The 15927-nt window shown below is 34.5% G+C and overlaps 1 protein-coding gene across 2 annotated transcripts in view; it reads right to left on the bottom strand.

Annotated features, from left to right (window-relative positions):
- The window catches only part of LOC136030399 (uncharacterized), a 224900-nt gene extending 210092 nt beyond the window's left edge, over nucleotides 1-14808 (bottom strand). Inside the window, exons 1-3 of one of the 2 annotated variants that reach the window (XM_065709345.1) lie at nucleotides 13113-14808; nucleotides 5197-5349; nucleotides 1748-1937 (exon numbers count right to left, since the gene is read on the bottom strand). In XM_065709345.1, coding sequence (XP_065565417.1) covers nucleotides 1748-1935 — 188 coding nt within the window. In that variant the 5' untranslated portion in view covers nucleotides 1936-1937; nucleotides 5197-5349; nucleotides 13113-14808. Of the gene's footprint in view, nucleotides 1-1747; nucleotides 1938-5100; nucleotides 5124-5196; nucleotides 5350-13112 lie in introns of those variants that run through there. The other variant, XM_065709344.1, reaches the window with a different exon arrangement.
- Between the last annotated feature and the right edge of the window lie 1119 nt (nucleotides 14809-15927).

Genomic DNA, 15927 nt, shown 5'->3' on the forward strand with positions numbered 1-15927 from the left:
TATGATGGTGAACCATTTGAAGTTTGGATTGACATTGACTTGATCACATTCTTTTGGGTCGGTTACAACGTCACAACGACAAATATTGCCCTCACTCTCGCGTATTTTACCAAAGGCTGTATATAAAATGAGCTTAATGATTTCTTATTCAACCTTTGTTTTTGCTTCAGAACGTTTACTGACAAAAGTGTCAATGTGCGTTTTCATGCAAAGCTTTCGATCAAATTAATCTACAAATCTTTGTGACCAGACTTTTTACCCCTGGGGAAAAAACAAAGAAACGAAAACAAATAAACACGCATCCATGATTTATTCTGGCAAAAAATTCAAAATTTTACATTTTTATAGATAGAAGCTAGAAAACTCTCTAACAGGGCTCTCTAATATGCTAAATCTGATGGTGCGATTTTTTTAAGGATTCTATGACTTTTAGGGGGCGTTTCCCCCTTTTTTCGAATATAAGGCAATTTTCTCAGGCTCATAATCTTTGATGGGCATGACTAAACTTAATGAATCTTAAATATTCGAAATCAGCATAATAATTATATTCTTTGATATATCTATTGGTATCAAAATTCTGTTCTTTAGAGCTTCGGTTACTATTGAGCTCCTTACTTGCAGTTCGTTACTTACTTACTCCTTACTTACATTTCGTTACCACGAACTGTTTGAAAACTTTTCCATTGAATCTTGGATTGTCCGCATACTTTTGAATCGAACACAGGATGTGAACACTCCAAGATAGTACAGTCAAACGCAAGACAGCATTGGTATAAAGTGGTGTCTTTAAATATTGTCAATTCTTAACTTTAAAAGTCTATTGTTAATTTTTGGATCTTCTGCTACGTTTTTTTCTCACATTGTATATTGGCTCTTCAGCACAGCGGCCAGAGGCCAGTGTTTACTGCAGGCCAGATTTTTTATCTACATATGTTTTACTGGTTTATCCGCTAATTGTGTTTCCAAAATTACAACTACGTATGTTTTAAGTTAAAACCACTCATGTTGATACCTTAAAACAACAGGAGCAATAACAGTCACATATGTAAGCACTATGTAAATTATAAAAAATATTTATTTCAAACTCAATACAAAAATCCCTTTAAAAAATCTTTATTTGGGTTGAAATATACGATTCTATTCGAAGTATTTTACAATTGCTGATGATGTTGACAAAAGTGTAAGACTAATCTTAGCTAATCTTCTGGTGCTGTTTTAATCTAAGACAATAAAAAATTTGTTGCATCTTATGTTAGGATAATCCGCCTACTTCGTTCACTGTAGACTTCATCATTCACATACTAAGGTAAGTAGTAGAACATTCATTCATAGTTTAGTACAAATAGCCCTTAGTTCTAAATTTACAAAAAAAAATCAAAAATATTAGAGTTTAATTGTAGAGTGTACTATATTTTGGACCTTGACTATTAGATCTTATGCAAGTAACCTGAGTTATTCAATCCCTTGCCCAAACTGAAAGCTGTAAAATGCCCTCTGTAAAATGCCTGTAAAATGCCCTCTGTAATTGCCCTCTGAAAGCTGCAAAATGGGGCTTGAGTATGGTAAATTCATCCAGCCCATATTGTTACATTTTTTACGTTTATATAATCTACAAATTTGCATTATAAGATTTTACATGCTTTATTAAAATGCAGTATAGAATTTTCATTTATCAAATTTATAGCTTTTTTTAAATTTTACCAGAATTTAACTACACAACAGAAGTATATTTAAGACATTTACTTACCCTTGAGATCCCATGCAAGTAAGCTGAGTTGCCGAATCTCTTCTCCCGAACCTGCCTCTGAAAGCCGTAAGAGGGGGTGTGGGTGTACTGAACTCATCCAGTCCATTTCCACCCTTCCAAACAAGACCAACTTGATGACTCAAAATAGGCAGATTGCAAACAAAACAAACAGTTTGTGATGACGACATATCTAGGGATAAAACGTAAAAATGAATAAATATATCTACCATTTGTTGTCACAGTCCAATAAAAAAATAAATGTAATGCTTTTAAAATTTAAATGCTCGTTTATTTTTGCACTTTCTAATAAATCTTATTGATAAGAAATTATTCCTAAGATTTTGTCTATCAATTAAGCATGGGTAGTTGTAGAGCGAGAGAGAGGTAGTTGTTAGTTTTCTAACTTGAAATAATTTTTATTTTATTGTACATTTTATCATATTCTTTTGCCGTTGAATCTTTTTACTTAAAAATAATTGTTCAGTTTTAGATCGATTAGCAGTGTTTTCTCTTTATGTTTTAGCTAGCCAAAGAAGCGGCTTTGTTGGCTTTTTGTCACCTCGGCTTATAAGGGTCTTTAGCCCTTGCAACAACCTAATGTCAGCTCCCTCCTCTTGCATTGCTAGCTGCGATTGGCAGCTCAGGCTTTCGGCAACAACACTCTTGTTATCATTACAAAACACAAAATTGCGAAGAAAAGAAGAACGAGAACAATAGACAGCCAGTGAAAAATAGAAAATTATGCAAATATTTCGGTCAAGACCTCCGCTTGACCGTCCTCAGTGCAGAATAAACTAATAAAAATATTAAAAAATTGGGTAAAATTTCTGGGGGAGAGCTTTCCAGGGAAAATTTTATATTGGGGCCATTTGACAGAATTACTATACAGAATTCGTTTAATTTATCTTACTTTTATCTTCGCCAACATAATTTTTCATGTAGAGGTGTTCCGAGGAGAATCGTCCGATAGAAATTTCTAGTGGGTTTGGGCTTATGGAAAAAAATATCACGGAAGGAGGGCTTTTCGGAGGAATCGGAAAAATTATTAGAAGCTAAAGTCTTTTTCAAATGAAAGTATACTAAGGAGAATTTTTCAGGCTGAATTGTCCGCAAGAAATTTTACGGAGGGGGAGTGGATTTTCAGTGAGAATAGAATTGCCCTGAGGGAATTTTACGAGGATGGGTGTATTTTACATGGGACGAACTTTCTGTGGAGTAGTTTTCCGTGGAGGGAGGGGATTTTCCATGGATGGTCAGCTAGATCTGCCTGTATTATTTAAAAAACCATCAGAAATAAGTAAAAAACAAGATTTTTCAACTGAAAGTAAGAAGCAACATTGAAACTCAAAACGAACAGAGATTATTCAGTATATGAATGGGATGCTCCCCTCCTCAATACCTTTCTCTTTACTGTTATAGTTTGATTGTTTAGTTTGATTGTTTCTCTTAAGTTTGACTGTTTGTCCCAAATTTTTAAGAACGACTCCTGAAACACAACCTTGAAAAACGTTTAATTAAAATATAAAGCTTTTTTAAAAGTACTAAGAACTTAAGACTGAAGAGCAATGTATTGAGGAGGGGGGCAACACATCCATATACGGAATAATTCCTGTTCGTTTCTAATTTTAATGTTGCTCCTTATTTTCAGTTAAAGAAACTTTTTTTTTTGTTAATACCGTAATACGTAATATGTTAATACGGAACTGTAATTTTTGTACTAGTACAAATTGAAAAAAAATCTTTTCATGGAAAAGAAACAAGAAACGGTTGGAAATTTCTTTTAACTTTGTCCAACAATTTCGTTTAGTTTTAACATTCATTTCGAACAATTTGTATATTTTTGCAATTAAAAACATCCTGAATCATAATAAATTATGTCATTTAAACAAAGTTGTTAAGGCCAAGGACAAAAACAAAGATAACATAAAATATAACATAATAGGCTATATATAACTAATATTTATATAAAAATAATATATATTCTTTTATGTTGATTTATTTATTTATATCTCTATGTTTGGTAAAATTCTAGTTAATTGACTTCTTGCTATCTCAGAAAAGGTTTAAGTTAGGAAAATGAAACTTTCAGGGATGAATCTACGGACTAAAGTATGTCCTGGGAAGGTATTTTGAAGCAACTACCTCCACTCCTTCTCCCTCTACAGGGCCCTGACCTTTGATGACCTTTAAAAATACGTGTGTTATAAAAGTGAAACCTTGCAAAATAGATCTTCTGCTTAATTGAAGCACAACCAAATTGTTTTCAGCTTCATAACTTTCCTCAACTCCATTTTATAAGGTTTTAAAGATATGCAAATATATTTCCTAAATTTTGAAAAAAAAAACATTGATATGGAACAAAATTCTACTCAAATAACAGGAATTGCATTTTCACAAAAGGCAGAGAAAAGGCAACTAGTAATTGAAAATTAACGTAAAATGTTGTTTTGTCAAAATTTCAATAGGTCATGTAGGCGAATTTCAGGGCCCTCTAGAGGGAGGAGTGGAGGTGGGTACTTTAAAATACCTTCCCGGGACATACTGTAGACCCATCCCTGAAAGTTTCATTTTCCTAACCTAAACCCTTTCTGAGATAGCAAGAAGTCAATTAACTAGAATTTTACCCTATGTTTTTTATCTATTTATTTACATGTAGCCTATTTATTAATTCAATTTAGTTAATAAATATAACATAAAAATAAAACCTATTGGCTAAATCTATCGGCCAGGGTAATAAAAAAAACTAATAATTTTATTAGAACTTTCGCATATAGAATGAAGAGGCAAACTCCCTCATATTCGCATATAAATGATGGCACGATGTTTTTCTTTACCAGTTATTTGGCTTGCAATTACGAACCCCGGGCACAAACTATGGATGTTTGTGTTTCAAACCTTTAACCCTAGTGTAAAGACAGACACCACTTGGAGAATAGCCAGAGGTTAAACCCCATTCAGTTAAAACATATCTTTTTCAGTCTACACGTTACCATCAGGGTAAGTTCACACCTTACCATCAAGATAAGTTTTTACTCGAGCCCCTTGTCCAATAATAAATAAACAAAATTAATAGATTAATTTTTATTATATTGTATTAATTTGTATTTAATTTGTATGTGTATTGATTTGTCTTTGTAATTTGTGTATGTATTAATTTGTATCATTTACAAATTAAATTGATTTGTTTTAATTTGTAATAATAAATAAATATAAATGAACAAATTAAAGTGGTGATTTCGAGAGTCATCCCCATCCATACGCATTAATCTGAACAAAGTTGCTACCACTCTTCTATTTTCAAATAATTAATCCATAAATACACCAATACAAGCCAAGATTCAAACTAAACTAACCCCCATATTCACCGACTAGGAAAATCTGTCGTCTCTAAGAAACTAAAAAAATCAATAGAATCAACTTGCGCTTTATAAATACACCTTACATCCTACCTGTTGTTCCCTTGAAGACAACAGTAATGTCTCTATCGATTTTCTAATATCTGACAATGATTCAGGTAGAAGACTCTTCCCAAAAGAAGAAAAAAAATATAATTACTGGTCAAAGTTGTCACATTGTTCACGTCTGACCGAATTGGCCCAAATCTTGAAGACAAATAAGCGTGATTTTGTATGGGTTTTAAATAAGAAATATTCAGTGATGAAGTTAAAAAGATACAGTTACAATATTACAAACAGTTGCAATGATACAGTTACGGGGGTATGCGACGTTGAGTCCTTACCCCCCCCCATGCGACTTACCCCCAATGATGACTTCACCTTGCTTTTTGAATATTGTACATCACGGCACCAACAATAACAAGAGCTAAGAGCTCATATGGCATGAGCTCTAGCAAAATTCTAAGAATCAATAGATTGATTTAAAAGGAAAATCAGAGGCTTAAGGCTTAGCGGATGTCCAGAAATTATACTCCCTAGTCAATTCCTTTTTTTATGCGGCGAATCAGTCAAACACTCAAGGTTATCAGTTTTCACTGCCGTTCATTCAACTCAAGGGGTTTCTCACTGAAAATTACGATTATTGCATTGTTATTCTTCGTAATTTGGCAAGTAAATAGGAATTTTTATTTGCAAAAGAACAATTATTCGAGGAGAAAATTAGAGAAATTATTATTCGAGAATTTTTTTGGGGAGGAAGGGGGGAGGTTCAACTCTTACGAAAGAAATACCAGGAAACACGGGAAAATTAAACATTTCGCTGAGAAAATTAAGCATTTTACAAAGTTGAGGCGGGTGAATCCCTCCCCTGCGTGCGTGCCTGTGGTCTGGTCATCATTATTTACCTGAGTGCGGTATAAACTTGTGGAAATTATAAACAGTTCGTGATAACGAACTGTAGTAAGGAGCGACCCGGCTCTATAGTAACCAAAACTCTAAAAAACAGAATTTTGATACCAATACCTACATCAACAGAATCGCATTTTAATGCTGATTTTAAATATATCAGTTTTAACCATCCAAAGTTACGATCCTGAGAAAACTTGCCTTATTTTAGAAAATAGGGGGAGACACCCCCTAAAAGTAATAAAACCAAAATTACACCATCCGATTCAGCGTATCAGAGAACCCTACCGTGGAAGTTTCAAGCTCCTACCTACAAAAATGTGGAATTTTTTCCAGGGGTAATCTTATCGAACCAGTTGTCCTAGAATGTTGCGAGCGGGCTCATTCTGACGGAAATGAAGTTATAGTGCCCTTTTTAAATGACCCAAAAATTGGAGGGCGCCTAGGCCCCCTGCCACGCTAATTATTTTCCCAAAGTCACCGGATCAAAATTCTGAGATAGCCATTTTATTCAGCATAGTCGAAAAACCTTATAACTATGTCTTTGGGGACGACTTACTCCCCCAGAATCCCCGTGGAAGGGGCTACAAGTTACAAACTTTGACCAGTGCTTTTCCATGGAAGAATTTGTCATGGAGGAAGAAAAATTCCATGAAGGGAGCGCAGGAGGAAGGGGCTACAAGTTACAAACTTTGACCAGTGCTTTTCCATGGAGGAATTTGTCATGGAGGACGAAAAATTCCATGAAGGGAGCGCAGGATTTTTTAGCATTATTTAAAAATAAAACAATAAAAAAAAGTTTTTTCAACTGAAAGTAAGGAGCAGCATTAAAATTTAAAACAAACAGAATACAGAAGTTCATTACGTAAGCTAACTCGTAAGTTACGTATATCTTTTACTAATATAAACGTTCGTAAAAAATTTAAAGTTCTAGTTGCCTTCTGAAGTAACCAAACCAATAGAGGGCAACTAGGCCTCCTCCCCCGCTCCTTTTTTCTCAAAGTGATTCCATCAAAACTATGAGAGAGCCATTTAACCAAAAATATTAAAAATGCAATTTTTTCTTTAATTGTTCATATGTGAAGAGCCAAAATCAAAACATGCATTAACTCAAAAACGTTCAGAAATTTAATAAAAAACAAGTTTTTAACTGAAAGTAAGGAGCAACATTAAAACTTAAAACGAACAGAAATTACTTTGTAAATGAAAGGGGCTGCTCCCTCCTCAATGCCCCGCTCTTTACGCTAAAATTTGACTCTTTCTCTCAACTCTACTTTTTAAAACAGTAAAAAAACTTTAGCGTAAAGAGCGGAGCACTGAGGAGGGAAATGTCGCTCCTTACTTTCAGTTAAAAAAGCTTGTTTGTTTTTTTATTTAATTCATCCATAAGGGTCCATAAAAAAAATTCTAAGGCTCGAGTGCTGTTTTTATATTTATATATCTGAATTTGTATTCGGATAAGACTGTAATGATACATGACAACTACCTACACCTAGCATAGTCGGATTCATATAAACGGTTCCCGTATCTCCATACTTCTTGGCAACCTTTCGTCGACAATTTCTGGTAACAGTACTTCAAAATAAAATTTGTGTAGATTTGGCAGCATTTTGTTGGACCAGAATTCTCGGTCACGACCAATCTTTTAATAGTATAATTCCTCTTCCCCTAAAAATATTACAAAGTATACAAAATCAATGTCACAACATTCCAATTGCATTGGAATTTGGTAAAAGTAGTCATGTGTTCTTTTCAGCTTTATTTCACTGTTAACTTTCTTTTCAAGACAGGTATTTTTTTTAAGCGCTATCCACTCTTCCAATGTAAGCCCTTTCGCCGTCAATGGGCACTTTACCTCCAAAAGACCCTTCTCACCCGAAGGGAAAATTGCTATCCCGTCCGGACTGGCCCATAAAAACCCATATTTCTTGTGAATGAAAAGCCCAGCAGAGTTCACAATGCAACCCATTTTCTTTGCAAGAGCTGCAATAGCTACAGGCTCATACATATGACCATGCTCCATTGCCTTTGTTTGGCGGCTTCTGGGATACAGCAGCTGCCGAACTAATGAACCCACAGTCTTAAACTTTTACAAACAGCACCAGCTACGGAAGCGGTAATTCTTTTTTTTCTGTATTCTATCCAGTTAGCCTACTATCGATAGAATTTCCATGAAGCCTAGTGGCTTTTTCGATCCTGAGGATTTCTGTTGCAGTACATTGGAGACAAGTCAAAAAATCTGTTTTTGCAATTTGAAGGGAGTTTTGTGAAAGTATTAGTGAAAAGGCACTTTCTAGCAGACAGTTTTTTACGTCGAGCAGCAGTGATGGCCCGCCGCTGTGCAAGTTTTTTCAACTCCCTACTTGGTGTGGACCCTACAGTTCTTCGAAATATTTCAAGGCGAGCTGAGTGACCTTTCGTAAATCGGATTCCCGCTGCTTTAACACGGGTGGTATATCACGCACTTTTGCTAACCATGATGTTTTTGCCACCTATAAGCCTGGCAACTATGCTCATAAAATATTCTGCCAGGCTGCTCGTGTTATTTCCTATCAGTAGACGAGCCCTTCTGGTCAGCTTATCAAAGGCTGAATATACATGGTTGAGAAGGATGTTGCTAGGGGTGTCTTCAGGATTGACCTGTAGAACTTTCCCGGAGAACGAGCAGCGTGTAGGACAAAATCTATGGTCGCCACGGAAAAAAATGCAGAGGAATTGCCTTCAGCGCACTGATGAGATCATTTACGCTATTCTTCTCTTACACTTTTCTGTCAGATTAAACCTCCGAATTTTATGTATGTATGTAAGCAAGCCAAAAACTGTCCTGAAACTACCAATCAGAAAAGCCAAGTATTTAAAAACTTTACAAAATCCTTTGGGCATGACGGGAAATGCCCTCTAAATCGACCAGTGTCGATTTACCAAATTCCAAGAAAAATTACTAACCGAATTCCAAGAAATATAAAGTCTCACTTGACTCCCTAAAATCAAATTCAAAGTAAAAATCCGTGCCCCAAATTCAGTTGCATCTCAACTATCATTTGGATTTTTATTCGAGTAATCCACAAAGTTCTTATTAGTATGATTAAAAATACCAATATGCTTTTATGAGTTAGGAGGATCAAATTAACTCATTAGTTTGTCAAATCCTTTCAAGCCTTTGCAGACATTCTTTCAGAACCTTAATCCGTACTTTTTCATGATTAAATAAAAAATGAGTTTTTTTAAATGAAAGTAAAGAGCAACATTAAAACTTAGAACGAACAGAAATTATCCCGTATATGAAAGAGGCTGTTCCCTCCTCAACGCCCCGCTCTTTACGCTAAAGTTTGACTGTTTCTCTCAACTCTACTTTTTAATACTGTAAAAACTTTAGCTTATAGAGCAGGCTGTTGAGGAGGGAACAGCCCCTTTCATATAAGGAGTAATTTCTGTTCGTTTTAAGTTTTAATAATACTCCTTACTTTCATTTAAAAAAATAAGTTTTTTTATTTAATTTATGAACATTTTTTAGTTAATCCATGTTTTGATTTCGGCTCTCCGCAGATGAATAATTAAAACAAAACTTGCATATTTATTTTTTTGGCTAAATGGCTTTCTCATAGTTTTGATCGAACGATTTTGAGATAAAAGGACCGGGGGAAAAGGCTCAGTTGCTTTCCAATTTTTTTGTTACTTAAAAAGGCAACTAGAGCTTTTAGTTTTTTACGATGGTTTTCATTAGTAAAGATATACGTAACTTACGAATTAGCTTACCAAACAAACTTCTATATTCGCATGTTTTTATTACATATATGACGGGGTTCGCCCACTTGTCAATACCTCGCTCCTTACACTAAAGCTTAAATTTTGTCCTAAGTCCTTAAGAATGACCCTGAATCACAAAGGCCGTAGAATAAATAGCTGAAATTACTAAAAACACTTTAGCGTAAAGAATGAGGGATTAGGAGGAGATGAACACCTTATATGTGTAATATTTTCTGTTAGTTTTAAGTTTTAACGATGGTCCTTACTTTCAGTTGAAAAAAACTTTTTCATATTTATTTTTTCATAGTTTTTTTTTAAATAATACTAGAAAATCCTCCCCCCCCCCTTCATGGAAATTTTCTTCCCCCATGACAAATCCACACTTCCCAATAATCATTACTATATGCAAACACTGGTCAAAGTTTGTAACTTGCAGCTTCTCCTACGGGGACTGTGGGGGAGTAAGTCGTCCCGAAAGACATAGTTATAAGGTTTTTTAACTATGCTGAATAAAATGGCTATCTCAGGATTTTGATCGGACGACTTTGGGAAAAAATGAGCATGGGAGGGGGCCTAGGTGCCCTCCAATTTTTTTGGTCAGTTAGAAAGGGCACTAGAACTTTTCATTTCCATTCGAATTCGCCCTCTCGCAAAATTCTGAGAGCACTGGGTCGGTACGATCACCCCTGGAAAAAAAAGAACAAATAAACACACATCCGGGATTTGTATTCTGGCAAAATATACAAAATTCTACATTTTTGTAGATAGGAGCTTGAAACTTGTACAGTCAGCTTCTCTGATACTCTGAATCTGATGGTGAAATTTTCGTTAAGATTAAATGACTTTTAGGGGGTGTTTCCTCCCATTTTCTAAAATAAGGTAAATTTTCTCAGGCTCGTAACTTTTGATGGGTAAGATAAACTTGATGAAACATATATATTTAAAATCAGTATTAAAATGCGATTCATTTGATGTAGCTATTGGTATCAAAATTCCTTTTTTTAGAGTTTTGGTTACTATTGAGCCGGGTCGCTCCTTACTACAGTTCGTTTCCACGAACTGTTTGAAATTACCTCTACTGGTAAGCCCCCTTTATGTTGGAAATAAAATGAAAAAAAGAAGTTTTTTAACTGAAAGTAAGGAGCGACATTAACGAACATAAATTACTCCGTACATCAAAGGGCTTTTCCGTCCTCAACGCCTTGCTCTTTACGCTAAAGTTTGACTCAATTTCTCAACTTTACTTTTTAAAACAGTAAAAAACTTTAGCGTAAGGAGCGGGGCGTTGAGGAGGGAAAAACTCTTTTAATATACAGAGTAATTTCGGTTTGTTTTAAGTTTTAATGTCGCTCCTTACTTTCAGTTTAAAAACTTGTTTTTTTTTTCATTTCCAATGATTTGTGGGACAGAATAGAGACAGTTCAAAAAACGTGTCTAAGAATTATTTTCAAACAGGGTAAAGAGCATTACATTTCCCTTCTTCGGAGACCAAATATAGTCACCCTTTAGGAAATGAGAGTACAAATTTCCTTGTGTTTTGCCAACAATACCCTGCATAACCCTTGTACTACTTCTCTTTTCCCTATTGAACATTTAGCCACCCGCCACGTCAGGGGCGGATCCAGGATTTTTTTTTGGGCGGGGTGCATAATAGGTTGCTCCGGTAAACTTGTGGACAAAGAAATACCAGCAATTTAAAGGGAACCGCAACAATTTCTAAGTCGTAGGTAGTTGTTTGTAATTGTAGGTAAGTAGTGGACATGGACTTTAATTTAATTTAGAATCTGACGAGTTCTATTGAAATTAAAGTCAATTAGAAATATTGATACAAAAAAAGTAAATTTATAAGAACCACCTCGCCATAAAAACAATTAAAATGTTGTTCACCCTCTACAAAAAAATAATATATTTAATCTTTTCTGCATAATTTGTAGCATTTGCACTTCTGGCGACTATAGCGAGTTAGTTAAACTTTGTATTGTCAAAAAGAGAATTAGTATCATATTTTGGTATCATACATTCTTTGCAACTAATTGTTGATTAAACATTAAATAATAGTTTGTTTGATGGTGTAGCAGGAAAAATAGAACAAAGAAATAGAAATATAATGCTTTCTTAATGTTGCTATTAGCAGCGGATTAAGTCAGAATTTTAAATCTCCCCTTCTTGTTATTACGAATTAAGATTTTCGCCTCCCAGTTGGCATTTGAGGTAATACGGACAGATTCCCTTGATAAACTTAAATTTAATTAAATACTTTTTGGGGACATGTGTCATTAATAAAAACCTAATAAAGACTGCAAAAAGTAACTGAAACCTTGTTTCAAACTTGTTTGTAAAAAGAAACAGCCTTAATAATTAAAAACTTATTAAGAACTCGACTATTAAAAACCAAATGCAAAAAAAAATTCGTCCCAAACCGAACCAGAGCAAGCGGTCCCAACAACAAATCTACTACTATGTCGGGGGAGGGCACCCCCCTGCATCCGCCACTGCCCCACGTTGTATTTCAACAAAAATCTCCCTTCTTGCCCCAATAAGAGTTTCCACTGAAAGATATAGAAGAACGTTCATCCTTCACATAGTTGAAATTTTAAATTATTAACCCTCCCCTCTTCTCATTCCACTTTTAACTTGTAGTTTTAATGCTTATTTTGGAATTGCAAACTTTACAATTCTTGTTAGGTAAACTAAATTGTCATTTTGTTTAAATTCGTTTTCCCTGTTTTAATTTACGACTTTTTATCGTTTGACTTTTTTACTGATTGCAATTTTATGAGTTTAAACTGGTTTGATATTTGTTACTGATTGACATTAACCACTTTTTAATTTTTTTTTTTATTGACACTAAAGTGTGAATTTGGCCCATTTGGGCTTGTGATAGCCGTTTTGTAGAAATAAATCTTGTCTTGTCTAAACCGTAGTGTGAAAATAATGTGATAGATAACCCGTGAAAAATGATAAGAGTAGAGCTAGAACTTGAAGGACGAAAGATGAGACCTGATTACGAAGATGAGATTGCTAAAGAAATAGCGAAACAACTGCCGATTATTATATATAAGCTTTAAATTGTTGGCAAAACCAACAATAGTAAAATTAAACCAACCTAAGCAGATACCGTCGGAGCGTCCTGTTGTTTTGGGATGAAAATATCTTTAAAAGTTATTGAACATTCTTTCTCTATAGCAGAAAAGACAATTATCAAGCATTACTAAGGTACAAGTTGTATTAATTGTAACCCAGAATAATTCCCCATCCTAATAATTTTTATAGCAGTAAATCAATGACCTAAAATGAAAGATAAAGAAAAAACTTACATGTGGCGAATCACGAGCTTTTCATAATTCTCAAAAATGTAAGGTAGATCCACAATCAAGCGTGAGCCTGTGAGTAGGTCTGATCCCAAATTTCTTACAGAAGTGATCACTTTCATCGCAAAAGGGGAATTTGTTCCAATTTTTTTGGAACTTGATTCTTTGTCAACCGAAGTAACCCTTAAACCTTCTAACAAAAATTTTGGTAAACGCGGTCTGCCTCTAGCACAATAATTTAATTTCAACTTTTCATGATTCAAAAAGTTTCAATTCAAGAAGTTTCTGATTGTTGAAAAAAAAATTTTGTCTCTATTTTTTGAAACCCCACAACAACAATGTCAAGCATAGCAATCTAGAATGCAAACCCGAAACAGGTTTTATAATTATTTTGGAATTATAAGAAAAATGATTGTCGGCTTTAAGATTTGATTGAATTAAAATATTCACCAGATTTTTTTATTTCTATTGACATAAAAACCGCCGAAACCACTAATTTAGGAACGTCAGGCAAACTCCAAATGTTTAACATGGGAAGTATTTAACATGGGAAGTATAGAAAGATTCTTTGGGAGTCCGTCCTGCCTTAATGCCGGTCAGACTTTAAAATAAGAGCTCTGAGACGCGAGGTCCTTCTAAATATCAAAATTCATCAAGATCCGATAACCCATTCGTAAGTTAAAAATACCTCATTTTTCTAATTTTCCTTCTCCCTTCAGCCCCCCCCCCAGATGGTTGACCCGGGGAAAATGACTTTATCAAGTCAATTTGTGCAGGTCCCTGACACGCCTACCAATTTGCTGCATCCTAGCAAGTCCAGAAGCACCAAACTCGCCAAAGCACTTGACCCCCCTAACTCCCTCAAAGAGAGCGGATCCAGTCCCGTTACGTCAATTACGTATCTACAACATTTGCCTTTTCTACCCACCAAGTTTCATCCCGATTTCTCCACTCTAAGCGTTTTCCAAGATTTCCCGTTTCCTCCTCCAACTCCCCCAATATAACCGGATATAATTGGAATTTAAAATAAGAGCTCTGAGACACGAGGTCCTTCTAAATATCAAATTTCATTAAGATCTGATCACCCGTTTATAAGTTAAAAATACCTTATTTTTTCTAATTTTTCCGAATTCACCGTCCCCCCACTCACCCCCACCCAGATGGTCGAATGGGGGAAACGATTATTTGCTTTTCCTAATTTAATCTGGTCTGGCCCCTGATACGCCTGCCAAATTTCGTCGTCCTAGCTTATCTGGAAGTGCCCAAACTAGCAAAACCGGGAGCGACAGACTGACAGAAATTGCGATCGCTATATGTCACTTGGTAAATACCAAGTGTCATAAAAACAATAAAAAATATTAATCTGTTCAAAAAAGGATTCTTCCCAGAGTCGAAAATATTTGCCTGTTGATTGACTTTATGAACGGGCTAAATCACAATTTTTTCCATTTGACCAAATTAGGCAAGGTCTGGAAAATTAAGAATAAGCGTCATTTCAAAGCGGAAATTGATTATATTGAGAAACGCTCAGTGAAAGAAGTATGAATATAAGTACGAGAGGGGAGGTTGGGATATTAAACTATTTTCAGTCTCTATTCTTCAGGATGGAGTTCATCCCATTCTAGACATAATACATATAAAAGTGAAAACAATAAAAACCTCTGATAGTAATTGTAATTGCAGAATTTTCAGAAGATTTTGAATGTAAAATTTACATTCTAGACACTAGGTATGGTAGGTATGCGTTTATTTCATCAAATAAAAATTACTAAAATTGCACTTACAATCAATAATATACTGCTCAATTTAGGGACCTAAAATGTCCCTGTTCAGCAGCAAACTACAACAAATAAATGATAACTATTCATTCAAAATCAAAGAAAAAAAAAAAAAAAAAAAAAAAAAAAAAAAAAAAAAAAAAAAGACGAAACACTATACAATCTCTAAACAGCCATCTCTCATCATAAAAAAAGAAAAAAAAGGGAAAAAAATTTAAACAATATAATTTATAATTTATTCAAAAAATAACTTTCTATTCTTACTTTAAATAACATAAGATTTTCAGAACACCTAACACTCTCTGGAATTGAGTTCCAAATAACAACACCTACATGTTTAATCATAAACCCAGATCGCGTTGTATGCCTGATTTCACTAGTCAGCTGATCAGAGCTCCTAGTAGAATAATCGTGGTAATTTGAATTATATCGATAAAAACTTCTAAAATATTGAGGAGACAATCCATTTAAAACCTGGTATACAAAAATTGAAATCTGTTGAGATTTGATAAAATCAATATTCAAGATATCTAAATCTCTAAAACTATCTCTAGTACTACCACACTCAAGATACTCACCCAAACTTCTAATTGCCTTATTCTGCATAATCTGGACCCTTTTTACATGACTAGAAAAATTGCTTGCATACAATGAACAACCATACACTAAATAAGGATGGACAATTGAATAATAAATTGCTTTCAGGACATGTAGAGAAAAAAAATCATGAAATCTTCTTAAAATACCAACTCCGCGAGCCAATTTTGAAGATAAAACTTTGCAATGATGAATCCAACTAAAATATACATCAAAATAAAATCCTAGATATCTACATTGAAAAACCTGACTGATGGAAACACCTTGTAAAAGAATACTATGACAGTTATTTACAACTTTACCAATACGACTAAATATCATATAATTAGTCTTCTCAGTATTCACTGCAAGAAAACTATGCTTTGTGAACTGAGATAAATTCTCCAAAGCTACATTAGTTATCTCTATAAGATCTTCGACAGATTCCCCAATCACTGTAAGCGCTG

This window comes from Artemia franciscana, chromosome 8 (assembly GCF_032884065.1).
Source record: "Artemia franciscana chromosome 8, ASM3288406v1, whole genome shotgun sequence".
NCBI lineage: Eukaryota > Metazoa > Arthropoda > Branchiopoda > Anostraca > Artemiidae > Artemia > Artemia franciscana.